Below are 20,328 nucleotides of genomic sequence, written 5' to 3' on the forward strand. Positions count from 1 at the left end.
CAGAGGGTAACAGAACAGTGCTTGTAAACCATAATGTAAAATCTCAGTCTGCAGTTCTAGAGAGTTCCATGGCGTCTCTACATTATAATTCGGGGTTCCGGCACTGACTCGGCGATGCACTTGTGGGGTAAGACATTGGCTCCATTCAGGTAAAGCTCATCATTAACAATAACATCCTCGCCCAGCACGGTCACGTTCTCCATCCGTACCTGAAATACAATAGATGGAAACGTCACACACTCCATGTCTTACATTTACAAATAATGAAGATTTGTGACCCGTAACCATAGCAACCAATCAAATTCTGAACTACACGGTGATACTAATATCACAAATACGTTCAGTATTCAGTAGTATGGACACAATTTAAAATTCGAACAGACAGCATGAGGCCTGGGCAAACAAGAAACGAAGGCTGGCTGTAGATGTTGCTGAATCACAAGCCGTAGGTGGCCTTGCAAGCACCAACCCCCTTGAAAAAAAAATCTACCCATGTATGGCTGGCTTAACACCCATCAACTCACTATCAATTGTGTAGCATTGCCCCCTAGAGGACTGCTGAGAATTACGCTTTCTGGATTCCCCTGGGTTACCCTTAGCAACTGATAGCAAACAGCCTTGAAAGTCCTTGGCTCAGTCAATAATCAATCCAGGGGTTGTTTTGTAGTTTTATTTAGGACTGGGATAGGAGAAGGGATGAGTGGAATACTCCAACTATGAACAATCTTGCGGACAACTAGCTGTAGTGTGCGGCAAGGCCGCTGCTTCACCTTGCCATTGAAGTGAAGATAGTGTTAAAGGTTCCTGTTTCAGTTATTCTCTTCAGGGTTCTGAAACTGGCACCCCCTTTCCTCTCACCACCGGTGTGCTGACACCTGTCCGCTGACTCTAGCTTCTGGAGTGGTCCCCTTCCTGGTAGACCCCTGGGCAAGTTCCTCTGTACTCACGGACACTGTTTTTCCAGAGTCACCATTGCCTCCAAACTCCACTTGTCAGCAGACTGCCTGTGGCCACCTTTCCCAGCTGCAGAAGGAGAAACAGACGTACTCTCCTTCTGGGACCTGGCTTCCCACCCAAAGACACCCTGCCACATGTGTCCTTGGCTTTTGTAACACATCCCAGGATGCACCACTATCTGTGCCAAGCCACTGAGATAGTTAAAAAAGCCTGCGTGTCACTGGCTGGGTTTCCTCCACTGTCCAACAGGCCTCCCTATTGGATACAGTGGGGACACTCCCTCAGCCCAGATGAATCACACATGGACAAATGCAACAGGCCTAACTGTAAATCCTACTCCCTGATAAGCAGGAAGCACATAACTTTAGCCTGTAATTCTGCTGATAAGCAGCCAGAATCAAAACTATGCTTCCTATCTAGCACCTGACTGGGAGGGTTCTACATTTGTAAAAATTAATAGGTGGCCTTCTGCCTACTAAGTTAAGAATTCATTACTCCTAGGTAGGTTGTTGCATTGTATTACCAGTGTCTGTATGCTTGGTGTGCAGGGATCTGTGTGTGTGGTTGTCTAGGAAAGGGGGTTCTTAACCATATTGAGACAAGGGCCCAATAAATTCTTCCAAAACCTTCTATGCCCCAACAGTAAAAAAAAAAAAAAAAAAAAATGGATGAGGGTGGGGGGTCACTGGGGATGGGGGTTCTGGTGGAGATTTAGGGACTCTGCAGCAGACGTAGTGGTTCCAATGAGGATGAAATCTCTGGAGGGGCCTGGGTCTCTTGAGGAGGCTGAGGGCTTTGCAGGGGCTAGGAGGCACTGTGAGAGGTTGGTAGGCACCATGAGACACTGTTGAAGGTTGCTGGCATTTATAAGGTGAAGCTCTGTAGCAGGATAGTTGGCACTGTGGGAGGATGGGGGGTTCTGGATGTGGCTGGGTGTCACAGGGGATGGGGTTCTGGATTGGGCTTGGTGTCACTGGACGTGGCTAGGTGTCACAGTGGATGGGGTTCTGGATTGGGCTTGGTGTCACTGGATGTGGCTGGGTGTCACTGTGGATGGGGGTTCTGGATGTGGCTGGGTGTCACTGTGGATGGGGGTTCTGGATGGGACTGGGTGTCACTGTGGATGGGGGTTCTGGATGGGGCTGGGTGTCACCGTGGATGGGGGTTCTGGATGGGGCTGGGTGTCACCGTGGATGGGGGTTCAGGGACTTAGTGGTCTTGTTGAGGATTAGGTCTCTGGAGGGGACTGGGTTCCTTCAGGAGGCTAATGTCTTTGCAGGGGCAATATAGGAGGACTGGAGAGTTCTACAGGGGCTGAGAGGCACTGCGAGAGGTTGATGGGCACCATGAGACATTGTTGTAGGTTTTGGGCGTTATAGGGGGGCTGGAAGTCTGCAGCAGGCTAAGAGGCACTGTGAGGGTGCGGTTCTGGAAGGGGTTTGGGGAATCTGCAGCATACTTATTGGCTCTGTTGGGGATGAGAAGCCTCTGGCAGCTAGGATGTGCTGTGAAAGAATATGGGCTTGAAGCTCTGTGGCAGGCTAGGGAGCACTGTGGGAAGCTGGGTGGCGCTGTGACCATTACGGGAGGTTGGAGATACTATAGGAGCTTGGAGGCACCGTGGTAGGTTAGTGGATCTGCAGCCAGCTGGAGGTCTAGAAAGAGAAAAGCCACAGCCCAGCAGAGGACCATGGTCTAGTGTTTGAGAATCTCTGGGCTACCAGACCAGTCAGCTGACATACTGCAGGTAGTGGCAGTCTATGCTGAATCCTGTGTCTGGTGCATGTGGGCAGTGGGAAAGGTGAAATTGGACCAGGATTCCAGCTCACATGATAGTTTAATGAATCTTAGAAGTGTGTGGGAATCACATAGCTGCTACATCACCCTTAGGGAGCACCAGATTGTATGCAAGATTTGTATCTGCCTATGTATTCAGCTAGCTAGAATTGGGCAGGTCTTCCTCTAGTGGTGGCTGGTGGTAATGCAGGCTGTGATAGCCATTTCATAGCCTTGTTTTACCTTCCAAGGAATCCTTCCTTTGCCAAAAAAAAAAAAAAGGTACTTGCTGTGGTTAGCAAGTCACCATGGGCCTGATCTTTGACATACACTAATTCATAGCTTTGTAGAGGTCTCTGTGGATTCTCCGCCACCATCCCACCAAAATAGAAGTTGCAATGAGCTTGCCTTGTATGTGCTGCAGTGACAGACAGGACATGACGTTTCAGGTGGAGCTATTCTGTGAACTTCTAGATTCTGTAATACAAGATCTAAAACAGCTTTCAAAATCATAAAATTAATCAAATTCCTGTTTTCTGGGTACCCCATTGTAGCTAGTAATGCCCTTTACAGCACACAGCTGAGCCTTGGTCAAAGGATACCCGGCACACTGGCCTCCACCAATGGGTGGTGATTAGGGGTTGAGTACACTGCAATGTATGTACGGAGGGGTGGAAGTTGGGTCTTTTCAGGGGTAGACGAGACTCACAGGCACCCTTTGCACTCTCTGAAAAGGATTCTATGGTAAAATCCCAGCAAGGTGCACAGAATGGTGGAATCATAAAAAGCAGCAGTCCAGATCACTGCTGTTTTCTAGCCTGATGGTAGAAAAGCCTTGAAGCTCCAACTCACCCATTGTCCAACAGCTGAGCTCCATCCCACTATAGAGGACTCCAGCCAGGCGTGTGAGCGAATACGAGACCCCTTCATGATTGTGCAACGCTTTATCCGCACTCCATCCTCCACCGTCACGCCCGGCCCGATCGTCACATTGGGCCCAATGCAGCAATTTTCCCCAATCTTGGCAGTGGGATCCTACAGAGGAATAGAGAAGTCATGGAGAGGTTTGTATTCAGAATGGAGAGGGATCTACACATCATCACTAAGTGCAAAAGAGATATAGAGAGCCCCCCCATCTGCTATATAGCATATATCAAAACCACCTTCCTAATGATTGAGTTCCAGTGTTTCCAGTGAAGGGTACCATTAAGTTCTCCATCATTCAAGGACATTGTAGACAATTGTGCTCTTCCAAACTTCTGGTAACAGTTTGGTAAAGACCCTTTTCTGACTGTTCCAGCATGACTGTGCCCCTGTGTACAAAGCCAGACCCATAAAGACTGGTTTGGTGTGGAGGAACTCGAGGGTCCTGCACAGAACCCTGACTTCAACCCTACTAAAAACTTTAGGGCAAACCAGAACGCCAATAGGGAGCCAGGGCTTCTCATCCAACATCAGTACCTGACCACACAAATAAGCAGGAATTCCCACAGACACTCTAAAATCTTGTGGGAAGCCTTCTCGGGGTGAAGGATGTTATAGCTGCACAGGGGGGCAACTCCATATTAATGGGCAAGGGGGAACCATTATTTTCAACCATAATTTCCCATATCAAGTTTTTGTAAAAATAAAAGGCAGTGAAATAGAACAAAGTGCAGTGAGAAGAGAAGCAGTGATTTTACTGTCACAAATGAATAATAAATAGGTCCCTAGAAAAGGCAAGGTTTCCTCTGGAATGTAGTTGCTGCTCTCTCCTCATGGTGGCAGCAGAGTACAGCAGTGGAGGTGTATAATGAGTGCGATATGGAGGACAGACATACAGCAGCCTCCATACACATCACTAAGCAGTGTCACCCAATTCCCATCGGCCCCCACAGCCTGTGTACATAATCTTACCACTAAGACATTCCCTGCAAAACCGGACCCGGTGTGGAGCCAGTCGGGGTGTTTGTGTCTCACAGACTGCAGGTACATGCACATGCCGGTCAGGAAGTCTTTGGGTTGCCCGATGTCCATCCAGAACCCTGCGGACAGGAAGACAAATTAGTCACATGATGGCGGTTAGCGCTCTTCACTGGCTGAATTTTGATACTGCAGGTGGCTTCCTTGGCTCCCATACCACTTCCCCCTTTTTTTCCTCTCTTCTCCTTCCTAGGCCACTTTTCTTCCACCTTACCCTTATAACCACCCCCTCAATTTTCTATCCCCTTACTTCTTTTTCTTCCTTACACCCCATCGCCAATTTGCCTGCCCTTCTATCCTGTCCCCTATTCCATCCATGGAGTCCCATATGCAGCCTCCTCCAAGAGGCCTTCCACTTATTATATCATTGTCATAGTGGTGCTCTAAGACCCATTCTATCTCACGGTCCGTTCCGCTGGAGCCCGACACGCCCCACTGTCCCTTCCGCTGGAGACCGACACACCCCACTGTCCCTTCCGCTGGAGACCGACACACCCCACTGTCCCTTCCGCTGGAGACCGACACACCCCACTGTCCCTTCCGCTGGAGACCGACACACCCCACTGTCCCTTCCGCTGGAGACCGACACACCCCACCGTCCCTTCCGCTGGAGACCGACACACCCCACCGTCCCTTCCGCTGGAGACCGACACACCCCACCGTCCCTTCCGCTGGAGACCGACACACCCCACCGTCCCTTCCGCTGGAGACCGACACACCCCACTGTCCCTTCCGCTGGAGACCGACACACCCCACTGTCCCTTCCGCTGGAGCCCGACACACTCCACTGTCCCTTCCGCTGGAGACCGACACACCCCACTGTCCCTTCCGCTGGAGACCGACACACCCCACTGTCCCTTCCGCTGGAGCCTGACACACGCCACTGTCCCTTCCCGCTGGAGCCCGACACACCCCACTGTCCCTTCCCGCTGGAGCCCGACACACCCCACTGTCCCTTCCCGCTGGAGCCCGACACACCCCACTGTCCCCATTAATGTCTAAACCGCTGGCAACAAAAGTGAGTACACCCCTAAGTGACCATGTCCAAATTGGGCCCAATTAGTCATTTTCCCTCCCCAGGGTGATGTGACTTGTTAGGGTTACAAAGGTCTCAGGTGTGAATGGGGAGCAGGTGTGTTAAATTTGGTGTGATCGCTCTCACTCTCTCATACTGGTCACTGGAAGTTCAACATGGCACCTCATGGCAAAGAACTCTCTGGGGATCTGAAAAGAATTGTTGCTCTACATAAATATGGCCTAGGCTATAGGAAGATTGCAAGACCCTGAAACGGAGCTGTAGCACAGTGGCCAAAACCATACACTGGTTTAACAGGACAGGTTACTCCACATAAAGATGGCCTAGGCCAGTGATGGCGAACCTTGGCACCCCAGATGTTTTGGAACTACATTTCCCATGATGCTTGGCTACACCGCAGAGTGCATGAGAATCATAGAAAAAGTAGTTCCAAAACATCTGGGGTGCCAAGGTTTGCCCTTACTGGCCTAGGCTATAAGAAGATTGCCAAGACCCTGAAAATGAGCTACAGTACAGTTGCCAAGACCATACAGCGGTTTAACAGGACAGGTTCCACTCAGAACAGGCCTCGCCATGGTTGACCAAAGAAGGTGAGTGCACTTGATGCACAAGAAACCCCTCAAACAGTTTGCTGAAGACAAGCAGACTGAGGACATGGATTACTGGAACCATGTCCTGTGTTCTGATGAGACCAAGATAAACTCATTTGGTTCAGATGGTGTCAGGCGTGTGTGGTGGCAACCAGGTGAGGAGTACAAAGACAAGTGTGTCTTGCCTACAGTCAAGCATGGTGGTGGGAGTGTCATGGTCTGGGGCTGCATGAGTGCTGCAGACACTGGGGAGCTACAGTTCATTGAGGGAACCATGAATGCCAACATGTACTGTGACATACTAAGTAGAGCATGATCCCCTCCCTTCGGAGACTGGGCCGCAGGGCAGTATTCCAACATGATAACGACCCCAAACTCACCTCCAAGATGACCACTGCCGTGCTAAAGAAGTTGAGGGTAAAGGTGATGGACTGGCCAAGCATGTCTCCAGACCTAAACCCTATTGAGCATCTGTGGGGCATCCTCAAACAGAAGGTGGAGGAGCGCAAGGTCTCCAACATCCACCAGCTCCGTGATTTCGTCATGGAGGAGTGGAAGAGGACTCCAGTGCCAACCTGTGAAGCTCTGGTGAACTCCATGCCCAGGCGGGTTAAGGCAGAGCTGGAAAATAATGGAGGCCACACAAAATATTTACACTTTGGGCCCAATTCGGACATATTCACTTAGGGGTGCACTCACTTTTGTTGCCAGTGGTTTAGACATTAACGGCTGTGTGTTGATTTATTTTGAGGGGACAGCAAATTTACACTGTTATACAAGCTGTACACTCACTACTTTACATTGTAGCAGAGTGTCATTTCTTCAGTGTTGTCACATGAAAAGATACAATAACATTTTCAAAAAAATGTGAGGGGTGTACTTACTTTTGTGAGATACTGTATATATGTATAACCCCTATTGCAATTTTCTGGAATTTTTTTGCTTATATGGTTGACATTTTATGCTATGCACACCTAAAATGAAAGCCCCTGCTATGCATACCAACCAGTGCTCCCGTCCCTCCACAATCTTCCCACTGCCCTATTGCAAGTAAAGCCTTAGCGTTCTTTCCTCCTTATTACAAAAAGCCCCCCCCCCCCGCTTAGTTACAAATGATGCCCTGTTCCCTCCTTCCCATTAAACATTTGACCCTGTTCCCTCCTTCCCATTAAACCTAGGACCCCGTTCCCTCCTTCCGATTAAACCTAGGACCCCGTTCCCTCCTTCCGATTAAACCTAGGACCCCGTTCCCTCCTTCCCATTAAACCTAGGACCCCGTTCCCTCCTTCCCATTAAACCTAGGACCCCGTTCCCTCCTTCCCATTAAACATAGAGCCCTGTTCCCTCCTTCCCATTAAACATAGAGCCCTGTTCCCTCCTTCCCATTAAACATAGAGCCCTGTTCCCTCCTTCCCATTAAACATAGAGCCCTGTTCCCTCCTTCCCATTAAACATAGAGCCCTGTTCCCTCCTTCCCATTAAACATAAGGTCCTGGTCCCTCCACCCCATTATACATAAGGCCCCATTGCCTCCCCCGCTCACCTTGTAGCTCCATTGCAAATAATTGTCCTTCCTCAGCCATGGCAGGGAAAATCTCCTTCTCTATGGACGTCGGGCGCAGCTGCAGAGAGCAGACATTAATAATGTACAGTGACTGCCAAACTAAAATACAGAGTGTAAGGATGAACATAACCCAACAATGCAGCTAATCCGACTTCCATTCAACTCCTCTTCTAGAATGACAATGTGATGGGACTATAGATGTACATTTCAGGAGCCCCTAAATACATCTTTTTTTAACTCAGCTGAGTATAGGTATTTAGTTGAAAGGCGGCGGTAGGAAGGTGATTGGTTGAGGTTCTCAAGCCTTGCCTGGTCCATTATTCCCCCTGAGAACCATTAGGATGGATTGTGATGTAGTGCAAAAGGGGACCCCAGCAAACTATACCAAGCAATACATTGTGCTGCCCTGCCTATGTACACCTTTCCTAGTTCAAAACAGATCAGAATGACTGCTAACTTTGCTCAAATCGCGATGTAGACATGAAATGGTCCCTCAATCTGGTTGCTTGGGGAAATTGTCACTTTGTGTGAATGGCCAGGCTTAGATTGTAATGATGATCCCACCTTCCTAAAAAGACCAGAAGTAGAGTTAAGACAATGTACCTTGTTAGTGTTCTGATGTCCCAGTGGAAAAAAAAAAAAAAAAACACTGCCCAGTATCCCCCCCAGAAGGAACTTTACTAGCCTGGTGTTGGGGGGTCTTCCCCTGCCTCCACCATAGCGCTCAGAACAGGACGATGATAGCTAGAAAAGCTCATTGATGGTTTGCTGAATGGACAATCATTATGCAAGGAGAAATTTGTCTCCAGGATTCAGTTCCTGTTGGTTCTCTCATATCTGCTGATAACATTTCTCCTTCAGGCTGAAAATGCATCAAGGAAGTAAAAATTCCAACTAAAAAACACATCAGGTGAGTGACTGAGTCACCATCACACCCAGTGTAATAAATTCCCTTCCTACGACTGTGTCACGTGACTATAGGGTGTTCCTGTGGACTGGCAGGAGGTACTTCCATAGACCATTATACCCAGTGATATACAACTTCTTCCTATGGCTGCATCACATATGTATGGTAAAGCAGTGATGGCGAACCTTGGCACTCCAGGTGTTTTGGAACTAAAATTTCCATGATGCTCAACTACACTGCAGAGTGCATGAGCATAATGGAATATGTAGTTCCAAAACCTCTGGGGTGCCAAGGTTCGCTATCACTGGTATAGGGTGTTCCTATGGACTGGCAGGGGGTACTTCAATAGACCATTATACCCAATGATATACAATTTTCTTCCTATGGCTGCATCACGTGACTGTGGGGTGTTCCTATGGACTGGAAGGGGTACTTCCATAGACCATTATACCCAGTGATATACAATCCCTTCCTATGGCTGCATCACATGACTGTGGGGTGTTCCTATGGACTGGCAGGGATACTTCTATACACCATTAACCCAATGACATACAATCCCTTCCTATGGCTGCATCACATGACTGTGGGGTGTTCCTATGGACTGGAAGGGGTACTTCCATAGACCATTATACCCAGTGATATACAATCCCTTCCTATGGCTGCATCACATGACTGTGGGGTGTTCCTATAGGCTGGCAGGGATACTTCCATAGACCATTAACCCAATGATATACGATGCCTTCCTATGGCTGCATCACATGACTGTGGGGTGTTCCTATAGGCTGGCAGGGATACTTCCATGGACCATTATATATCTAGTGATAAACAATTACTTGCTATAGCTGCATCACATGACTGCAGGGTGTTCCTATTGGCACCATGGTAGGGGTACTTTCATAGACCATTATATCCAGTGATATACAATTACTTCCTATGGCTGCATCACGTGACTATAGGGTGTTCCTATGGACTGGAAGGGTTACTTCCATAGACCATTATAACCAGTGATATACAATTTCTTCCTATGGCTACATCACATGACTGTGGAGTGTTCCTATGGGCTGGCAGGGATAACTCCATACACCATTAACCCAATGATATACGATGCCTTCCTATGGCTGCATCACATGACTGTGGGGTGTTCCTATGGACTGGAAGGGGTACTTCCATACACCATTATACCCAGTGATATACAATTACTTCCTATGGCTGCATCACATGAATGTGGGGTGTTCCTATGAGCCGGCAGGAGTACTTCAATAGGCCATTACACCTAGTGATATAAATTTCCTTCCTATAGCTGTGTCATAACTGTGGGGTGTTAGTATGGGCTGGAAGGGATACTTCTATACACCATTACACCAAATAATATATAGTCCCGTTTTATGGCTGTGTCACATGACTGCGGCTGTTCCTATGAGCTGGAAGAGATTGTTATAGACCAGGGATCCTCAAACTACGGCCCTCCAGCTGTTGTGGAACTACACATCCCACGAGGCATTGTAATACTCTGACATTCACAGACATGATGGGAATTGTAGTTCCTGAACAACTGGAGGGCCATAGTTTGAAGACCCCTGATATAGACCATCACACCCAGTGATATACTGTAAAGTCCCTTTCCTATCACTGGATGAGATTTACTAAAACTGGAGCACTCAGAATCTCATGCAGCAGTGCATAGTAACTAGTCAGCTTCTAATTTCAGCTTGGTTAGTTAAGCTTTGACAATAAAACCTGGAAGCCGATTGGTTACTATACATTCTGTGTGCTCCAGGTTTAGTAAATCCCCCCATCGTGTCACATGACTGCTGGGTGTTATTATGGGCTGGCAGAGATACTTCTAAAACACAGATGTACTATATGGTTTCATGTGACCCGTACACCCGGTTCACATACTAATCGGTACAGTACAGTGCACAGGTCACTCATGAACCCTGTCTGTGTGGTCTTATTACCTGGATCCGGTTCAGTATAGACGGGCAGAAGATATATAATCCAGAGTTGATCTTGTTGGATACAAAGACTTGCGGTTTCTCGACAAATCGCTGGATTCTGCCCGTCTCTCCCTCATAGACCACCACGCCGTACTTTGAGGGTTCCTCCACCTTTGTAACCTGTGTGGAAAGAAAAATATCTTATATTGGCTTTCAGGTCTTCTACCTCAGCTGTGTCTCTGAACCATGAAGACTCATCGTCCACATCTTGGAGGAGTAAAAGGAATGGCCATTGTATGGTAGAGATTGTACATAACCCATGAGAAAACAATTAGTAAGAATTACCGGTATGGCCTACACACAGCCTTGCTTCTAGGCAATCCCATAATTCTCGGCTTTAAAAAGCTAACTACACCTTTAAGACCATGTTACACCCATATTTAGGGTGTAACATGTAACATAGTGCCAGGCGGACCAATCACCCCCCCACCCCCAAAACTGCCCCTCTCAAAGGGCTCATTACCACATGTAATAATGCCATGTGTTTATGCAGCATTTATTTCCAATTTTTTCAACCACTTCTGGACCGGGCATTTTTCTGACACTTGTTGTTTACAAGTTAAAATCATTTTTTTCTTGCTAGAAAATTACTTGGAACCCCCAAACATTATAAATTTTTTTTTTAGCAGAGACCCTAGAGAATAAAATAGAGATCATTGCAATACTTTTTATCACACTGTAATTGCACAGCGGTCTTATAAACCCAATTTTATTTTTTAGAAAAAATTCACTTTTTTTTTAAATGAAAATGTGAGATCTGCAGTCAAAAAAGACCTCAGATCTCACATCTACACTAAAAAAGGAAAAAAAAAAAAAGATGAAAAAAATGGGCTCCGGTCGTCCAAGGCCATAGAGTCGAGTGAGGGCCATTTTGCCCTCACTCGACTTCCTGCCTGAGGGGACAGCATACTGGATCATTTTTCCCGCTACCGACAGGTCCGGTAAGTGGGGAAAATGACCAGGAAGTGTGTGTGTGTGGGGGGGGCACCTCTTCCTCCACCCATAAGGGTGATCCCATGGCGAATCCGCCGCTGGGACCACCCATATGTTAAGGCGGACCACCCAGCATTTAAAAAATTACCGAGGTTATGGCAGCTATCTGCTGCCATAACCCTGGTATTTAACGTCAAAGTACCAACGTAAATACTCGGTGGGCGGTCCATAAGTGGTTAAAGCGTCATAACTGCCCTTCAACACCTGCCATGAATATTACAATGGCACCACATAGTGCTGTTCACAAAAGGAGAGGTAGTGTGGTCTTAAAAGTTAAGCAGCATGAGGCATCAACGCTCGTCAGCCGTCCCCATTCATTTTAATGGTAATTGCTCTGTAACTGCACCTTACCAGCACCTAGAACACTGATGGCTTGTTAGTCATCTTTACAGTGCAGTGCCTTTTATATCACAGTGCCTCCTTTATATTACAGTTAACCCCTTTACAGAGCAGTCACCTTTATATCACTGTGCCCCCTTTATATCACAGTGCACCCCTTTACAGAGCAGCCCCCTTTATTTCACAGTGCCCCCCCCTTTACATCACAGTGCCCCCTTTACATCACAGCCCCCCTGGATGAGTCGAGGGATGGGAATATTAATGGAGTCGGTCCTCAGTCGCCCTTTCAGCACAGTCCACCCTTTATATCGGTGTCCTCCGTTCCCCTTTACATCACAGCCCCCTTAATTAATGTAACCGAGACCGCACTGTAATGTAAAGGGGGGCTGTGGTGTGAAGGGCAATTGAGGGCACTGATATAAAGGGGGGGGGGGGGGGACTATGCTGAAAAGGGGTGCGGAGGACAGACTCCATGAATAGCCAATCCCCCGACCAATCCACCAGCAAACTCCACCCCCCCCCCCCATCCACCCCCTTCCCCTACTCACTGGGTAAATTGGGTGCCGAGCAGGTACTGCTGCTCTACATCACTTCCCCTTTAAGCACTTCCCATTAGAAAATAATCCATCCATGGGCATTTATTGAGCAATCTTGAAACGTTTTCAACCTTTCACAGACCCAATAAAAACACGTCATAAATGTGACAAAGAGATCTGTGAATGAATAAGCTACAAGTCCCATCTTCCACTGTGGCAGATGGACTGGTAGTTCTTAACAGAACACAAGTGTGCTGATCCCCACACTCAGTCCAGTGACACTTCCTCCAGATCTCTAACTGTAGCTCTGTGCCTTGGCCAGACATAGAGCTAGAGGAAGAGTCTGCAGTAACCTGGCACTGCACCAGTCATTCACCAGTTGCAATGCTTTGCAGTCTCATTTGCAAAAAAAAATTAAAAATATGTACTTTTTTTTCTGCAAATATACGTGCATTTGTCATTTCTTTGCAAAAGGTGGACTTTGCCTTTAAGCCCCCACCAGCCATAAACTGTAGCCAATACAAAGGCAATAAGGAAGGTCCAGCTCACCACAATGGTCCCCTCCTTTCCGTGTTGCCGGTGGAAGCGAACCATCTCTTCAAAGGGGAAGTCACAGATGACGTCACTGTTCAGCACAAAGAAAGGCTCTGCGTTTTCTGTCAGTAAGTCTCTGGCGAGAGCGAGGGGCCCGGCTGTGTGTACATGAGGGGGGGGGGGGGGGGACAAGGGTCACAAATCCAGCCACACAGACCTGACTACAACACCAAAACATCTGTCCATTCAAGCAATGTATGGGGTGTGAGGCTCACCTGTGCCAAGCGGCTCCTTCTCATGGGACATGGAAATTCGGATCCCCAGCTGCGGGAGACATAGGAAACACAGACTGAGAAACGCAAGGACTGCTGGAACCACAGACCGGACACCGAAACACTGACAGGGGTAAATATATCTGCTCTTTGATCTGTGTTTAAGTGAGTACCATTGGTGGTTTGATTTATACTTGGTTGGTTTCCATCTCTTATTTTTTGACCTTCGATGACTTTCACATTATTAGGCTCCCATCCCTTGAGCTCACCATTGATATTTGGGCAGTGTGAGGTCTCCTGGTGGTGTCAAGTGACGCTCAATCTACTGCTGATTTTTTGTAAATTGCAATTATAGATTAACTTTAATTCTAAGTACATTACTCATGGCTATTTATGCTTTTGCGTATTTTTGTTTCTTACAGATGTAAATTTATTTTATAACATGCACTATTTCTGTCCACAAGAACCTTCCTCTGGATCTCAGATGTGCTCAGATATTGGGGAGACTCACCCTCTTCTCTTGCTCCTTCATCTCCTTCTCCAGCAGGTCTGACATGTAACTGACGGCCAGGATCACATGTTTAACTCCCGCCTGTCCAGAAGAGAGAAGACACAGTCATACAGAGGAGGCAGAGGACATGTATACAGAGTACAGGACACACACAGATCTTCTGATCATGTTGAAAGATAGAAGACCTGCCCATCCAAGAAACGACTGCAAGATATTTATTATTCTGACCAAATGTTACTACATGAATGTCCCTGATCAGATTTTTGGATTTTACCATGACAGCAGTTATGGATCCCTGTACATCATATAGGAGGCCGGCTCCATGCGTCCCGTACGAGCTATGAGGCCAGCTCCATGCGTCCCGTACGAGCTATGAGGCCGGCTCCATGCGTCCCGTACGAGCTATGAGGCCGGCTCCATGCGTCCCGTACGAGCTATGAGGCCGGCTCCATGCGTCCCGTACGAGCTATGAGGCCGGCTCCATGCGTCCCGTACGAGCTATGAGGCCGGCTCCATGCGTCCCGTACGAGCTATGAGGCCGGCTCCATGCGTCCCGTACGAGCTATGAGGCCGGCTCCATGCGTCCCGTACGAGCTATGAGGCCGGCTCCATGCGTCCCGTACGAGCTATGAGGCCGGCTCCATGCGTCCCGTACGAGCTATGAGGCCGGCTCCATGCGTCCCGTACGAGCTATGAGGCCGGCTCCATGCGTCCCGTACGAGCTATGAGGCCGGCTCCATGCGTCCCGTACGAGCTATGAGGCCGGCTCCATACGCCCCGTACGCGCTATGAGGCCGGCTCCATACGCCCCGTACGCGCTATGAGGCCGGCTCCATACGTCCCGTACGCGCTATGAGGCCGGCTCCATACGTCCCGTACGCGCTATGAGGCCGGCTCCATACGTCCCGTACGCGCTATGAGGCCGGCTCCATACGTCCCGTACGCGCTATGAGGCCGGCGCCATACGTCCCGTACGCGCTATGAGGCCGGCGCCATACGTCCCGTACGCGCTATGAGGCCGGCGCCATACGTCCCGTACGCGCTATGAGGCCGGCGCCATACGTCCCGTACGCGCTATGAGGCCTGGCGCCATACGTCCCGTACGCGATATGAGGCCTGGCGCCATACGTCCCGTACGCGCTATGAGGCCGGCTCCATACGTCCCGTACGCGCTATGAGGCCGGCTCCATACGCCCCGTACGCGCTATGAGGCCGGCTCCATATGCGCTATGAGGCCGGCTCCATACGTCCCGTACGCGCTATGAGGCCGGCTCCATACTTCCGTACGCGCTATGAGGCCGGCTCCATACGTTCCGTACGCGCTATGAGGCCGGCTCCATACGCGCTATGAGGCCGGCTCCATACGTTCCGTACGCGCTATGAGGCCGGCTCCATACGTTCCGTACGCGCTAAGAGGCCGGCTCCATACGCCCCGTACGCGCTATGAGGCCGGCTCCATACGTCCCGTACGCGCTATGAGGCCGGCTCCATACATCCCGTACGCGCTATGAGGCCGGCTCCATACATCCCGTACGCGCTATGAGGCCGGCTCCATACATCCCGTACGCGCTATGAGGCCGGCTCCATACGTCCCGTACGCGCTATGAGGCCGGCTCCATACGTCCCGTACGCGCTAGGAGGCCGGCTCCATACGTCCCGTACGCGCTAGGAGGCCGGCTCCATACGTCCCTTGTACACAAGGTTGGCTCTAGAGACCCCTGTACACAGTATATGAGGATGGTCCTATAGATCCTGTCCACAGTATTTTTGATGTATCATGACACCAGTACTATAGGTCCTTGTACACAGTGTAGGAGGCTAGCTTTAAAGGTTGGTTGGTCCCTGCACACAGTATATGAGGCCCGCACTATGGGTCCCTGTACAGAGTATAGAATGCTGGCTCCACAGGTCCCTGCACACAGTATATGAGGCCGGCTCTATAGGTCCCTGCACACAGTATATGAGGCCGGCTCTATAGGTCCCTGCACACAGTATATGAGGCCGGCTCTATAGGTCCCTGCACACAGTATATGAGGCCGGCTCTATAGGTCCCCGCACACAGTATATGAGGCCGGCTCTATAGGTCCCCGCACACAGTAAATGAGGCCAGCTCTATAGGTCCCCGCACACAGTAAATGAGGCCAGCTCTATAGGTCCCCGCGCACAGTAAATGAGGCCAGCTCTATAGGTCCCCGCACACAGTATATGAGGCCGGCTCTATAGGTCCCCGCACACAGTAAATGAGGCCGGCTCCATACGTCCCGTACGCGCTATGAGGCCGGCTCCATACATTCCGTACGCGCTATGAAGCCAGCTCCATAGGTCCCTTGTACACAAGGTTGGCTCTAGAGACCCCTGTACACAGTATATGAGGATGGTCCTATAGATCCTGTACACAGTATTTTTGATGTATCATGACACCAGTACTATAGGTCCTTGTACACAGTGTAGGAGGCTAGCTTTAAAGGTTGGTTGGTCCCTGCACACAGTATATGAGGCCCGCACTATGGGTCCCTGTACAGAGTATAGAATGCTGGCTCCACAGGTCCCTGCACACAGTATATGAGGCCGGCTCTATAGGTCCCTGCACACAGTAAATGAGGCCGGCTCTATAGGTTCCCGCACACAGTAAACGAGGCCGGCTCTATAGGTCCCTGCACACAGTATATGAGGCTGGCTCTATGGGTCCCCGCACACAGTATATGAGGCCGGCTCTATAGGTCCCCGCACACAGTAAATGAGGCCAGCTCTATAGGTCCCCGCACACAGTATATGAGGCCGGCTCTATAGGTCCCCGCACACAGTAAACGAGGCAGGCTCTATAGGTCCCCGCACACAGTATATGAGGCCGGCTCTATGGGTCCCCGCACACAGTATATGAGGCCGGCTCTATAGGTCCCCGCACACAGTATATGAGGCCGGCTCTATAGGTCCCCGCACACAGTATATGAGGCCGGCTCTATAGGTCCCCGCACACAGTATATGAGGCCGGCTCTATAGGTCCCCGCACACAGTATATGAGGCCGGCTCTATAGGTCCCTGCACACAGTATATGAGGCCGGCTCTATAGGTCCCCGCACACAGTATATGAGGCCGGCTCTATAGGTCCCCGCACACAGTAAACGAGGCAGGCTCTATAGGTCCCCGCACACAGTATATGAGGCCGGCTCTATGGGTCCCCGCACACAGTATATGAGGCCGGCTCTATAGGTCCCCGCACACAGTATATGAGGCCGGCTCTATAGGTCCCCGCACACAGTATATGAGGCCGGCTCTATAGGTCCCCGCACACAGTATATGAGGCCGGCTCTATAGGTCCCTGCACACAGTATATGAGGCCGGCTCTATAGGTCCCTGCACACAGTAAATGAGACCAGCTCTATATGTCCCTGCACACAGTATATGAGGCCGGCTCCATATGTCCCTGCACACAGTATATGAGGCCGGCTCCATATGTCCCTGCACACAGTATATGAGGCCGGCTCCATATGTCCCTGCACACAGTATATGAGACCAGCTCTATATGTCCCTGCACACAGTATATGAGGCCGGCTCCATATGTCCCTGCACACAGTATATGAGGCCGGCTCAATAGGTCACTGTATACAATACATGAGGCTAGCTCTATAGATTCTGTAAATGGCTGACGCTATAGATCCTGTACACAGTATGGAAGGCAGGCTCTATAAGTGCCTGTATACAATATAGGTCCCTGTACATGGTATACAAGGCTAGCTCTATAGATCCTGTATACAGTATAAAAGGCCGGCTCTAAAGGTAGGTTGGGTGGTTGGTTGTGTGTTTCATGTCCTCACCTTCACCAGAGCCTCCACCTGATGCAGAAGGATTGGCTTATTACAGAAATCCACCAGCGGTTTGGGGACGCTCAGAGTAAGGGGGCGGAGCCGGGTGCCAAAGCCGCCGACCAAGATTAAGGCTTTCATGTTCCTGTGACAGACAGAGATAAGAGACAGATAAACCAGGAGAACCGACCAATATCTATAATGTACAGAGCTGTGCGGGGGAGAGGAACTGGTGGGACGCTCCGATTAGACATCTTGGGGGCCCCATTCTCAGTTCTGAGTGGAGTGAGGGTGTGGCAGGATCAGGTAAACCAAGGATCACAATAAATTACATTATAATGACCCTGAGCCGGAAGAGCGGCTCCACCCGGAAAAAGAAATGGACAGACAGTTATCTCCCGGCCTGTCACCTCACTGGGCAAACCGGTTCTACCACTTCATACACAGGGAGAGACATTCTCCGCCAACTAATCCCCCGCAGACATCACCTACCCACCGGGAGCCACCAAGACTTCCAACATATGGCAGCCAAGGTGAAGGCCAAAACAGGGGACAGCTGGTTGTTATGAGATACCACACATCATCTGGTTGCTATGGGATAAAGAAGTCAAGTGGTTGCTATGGGATACCACACATCATCTGGTTGCTATGGGATAAAGAAGTCAAGTGGTTGTTATGGAATACCACGCATCTGGTTGCTATGGGATACAGAAGACAGGTTGCTGTGATATATCACATATCATCTGGGTGCTATGGAATAAATAAAACAAGTGGTTGCTATGGGATACCGAACATCATCAGGTTTCTATGGGATAAAGAAGCCAAGTGGTTGTTATAGAATACCACGCATCATCTTGTTGCTATGGGATGCAAAAGAAAATTGGTTGCTAAAGGATACCACATGCCATCTGGTTGCTATGGGATACAACACATCATCTGGTTGCTAAGGGATAAAAAGGACAGCTGGTTGCTAATGGATACCACACATCATCTGGTTGCTATGGCATAAAGAAGGCAGGTGGTTGCTATTGGATACCACACATTATGTTGTTGCTATGGCATAAAGAAGCCAAGTGGTTGCTATGTGATACCACACATCATCTGGTTGCTATGGGATAAAGACAAGTGGTTGCTATGGGATACCACACATCAGGTTGCTGTGGGATAAAGAAGCCAAGTGGTTGCTATAGAATACCACGCATCATCTTGTTGCTATGGGATGTAAAAGACAATTGGTTGCTAAAGGATACCACATGCCATCTGGTTGCTATGGGATACAACACATCATCTGGTTGCTAAGGGATACCACACCTAGTTGCTATGGGATACAGGCAAAAGCTGGTTGCTAAAGGATAAAACGCACCGCCTCCACTCTCTGTACTGACCTATGATTGGTCAGGTGCCACTGTGGAGAGCTGCTGTGGAACTACAACCCCCAGCAGTGCTTTAACCCGCTGCGTACAATGCTGGGCCTTGTAGTCCTCTGGAGATCTCTGTAGTTTCTGAATAGATGGATCCAGTGCACTACAAGTCCCAGCATGTTCCCTCCCTCCATAGAGCCCTGATGGGGGATGTTGGGTGTTGTAGTCCTCCAAACTGTACTCCCTTCACAGACTCCCAGCAAGAGATGTTGGCGGTAGTAGTAGTGTCCCTGAGGTACCACAACTTCCAGCATGATCCCCACCTCTATAGAGCCTGAATGGAGGATGCTGGGAGTTATAGTCCTCCAGACTGTACTCTCTCTCTCACACACACTCCCAGCAGGAGATGTTGGGGATTGTAGTAGTACCACAACTCCCAGCATGCCCCCCTCTATAAAGCCCTGAAGGGGGATGCTGGGTGTTGCAGTCCTCCAGGTTGTATTCTCTCACAGTGGACATGTTGGGGGGGGGGGTGTAGTGTCTCTGAGGTACCACAACTCCCAGCATGATGTCCCCCTCTCCAATATACACACACTACTTCCCCCAGGAGAGTTAGTCATGCCATGCTGGGAGTTGTAGTCCCATAAAAGTCTCACCTGCTCCTCTGTCACAGCTTCCAGCTCAGCACCATTCAAACCTGAGGCGTCCACTGAGAAGGGGCGTGGCTATCCGTACACTTCCTGTTCCGGGTCCGCCCCTTACCCCTCCTTCGGGCTCCCACAAGGGCTCAGGTGGCTCTGCTCGCTCTGGGGACCCCGGGGGAGCTCTGTAAGGTCATGCCGCGCTCTGCCGCTCTCATCCCTCAACTCTTTCCGTCTTCGTCAACACTGGGTGGCGGCCTTCAGTCCGACAACGAAACCACCCCTAAACGGGAACTCCACCAATCAGGGAGCGGCACACCTCCCACTACGATTGGATAGTGCTGACCAATCGGAGCTGAGAGAGACCGCTGTCATGGAGACAGTTCCAGCAACGCGGAAGAGTTTTGACAGGAGGAAGTGACGTTGGCTGGAGGAGTCACATGGCTGATAGCGGCCAATCACAGAGAATCCTGCTTGACAGAGGAGCGGAGTCTGCGTTCCCATAGCAACCGATGTCCTTTTTCCCCCACAAATAGAGCTTTCTTTTGG

General features: G+C 49.7%; 1 protein-coding gene across 1 annotated transcript; it reads right to left on the reverse strand.

The window, feature by feature from the left end:
• Positions 1–20,057, reverse strand: GMPPB (GDP-mannose pyrophosphorylase B). Its single transcript, XM_082265759.1, has 10 exons — positions 19,795–20,057; positions 17,790–17,922; positions 13,975–14,055; positions 13,467–13,515; positions 13,207–13,349; positions 10,751–10,909; positions 7,865–7,943; positions 4,630–4,757; positions 3,586–3,768; positions 1–209 (listed from the first exon to the last, which is right to left on the reverse strand). Exons 2-10 carry the CDS (start codon positions 17,916–17,918, stop codon positions 78–80), a joined length of 1,083 nt encoding a protein of 360 aa, XP_082121885.1. The 5' UTR covers positions 17,919–17,922; positions 19,795–20,057; the 3' UTR covers positions 1–77.
• Positions 20,058–20,328: the final 271 nt, after the last annotated feature.

The sequence above is a fragment of the Pelophylax lessonae genome (genome assembly GCF_965119305.1).
Source record: "Pelophylax lessonae genome assembly, chromosome: 8".
Classification (NCBI taxonomy): domain Eukaryota; kingdom Metazoa; phylum Chordata; class Amphibia; order Anura; family Ranidae; genus Pelophylax; species Pelophylax lessonae.

Excerpts from the sequence above, each read along its gene's own strand:
- GMPPB (XM_082265759.1), bottom strand. The coding sequence starts at position 17,918 with ATGAAAGCCTTAATCTTGGTCGGCGGCTTTGGCACCCGGCTCCGCCCC. Across the intron at positions 13,350-13,466 it reads GAAGGAGCCGCTTGGCACAG|CCGGGCCCCTCGCTCTCGCC; the intron begins GTGAGCCTCACA and ends ATGTACACACAG. Across the intron at positions 3,769-4,629 it reads TTGCAGGGAATGTCTTAGTG|GATCCCACTGCCAAGATTGG; the intron begins GTAAGATTATGT and ends ATTCCTCTGTAG.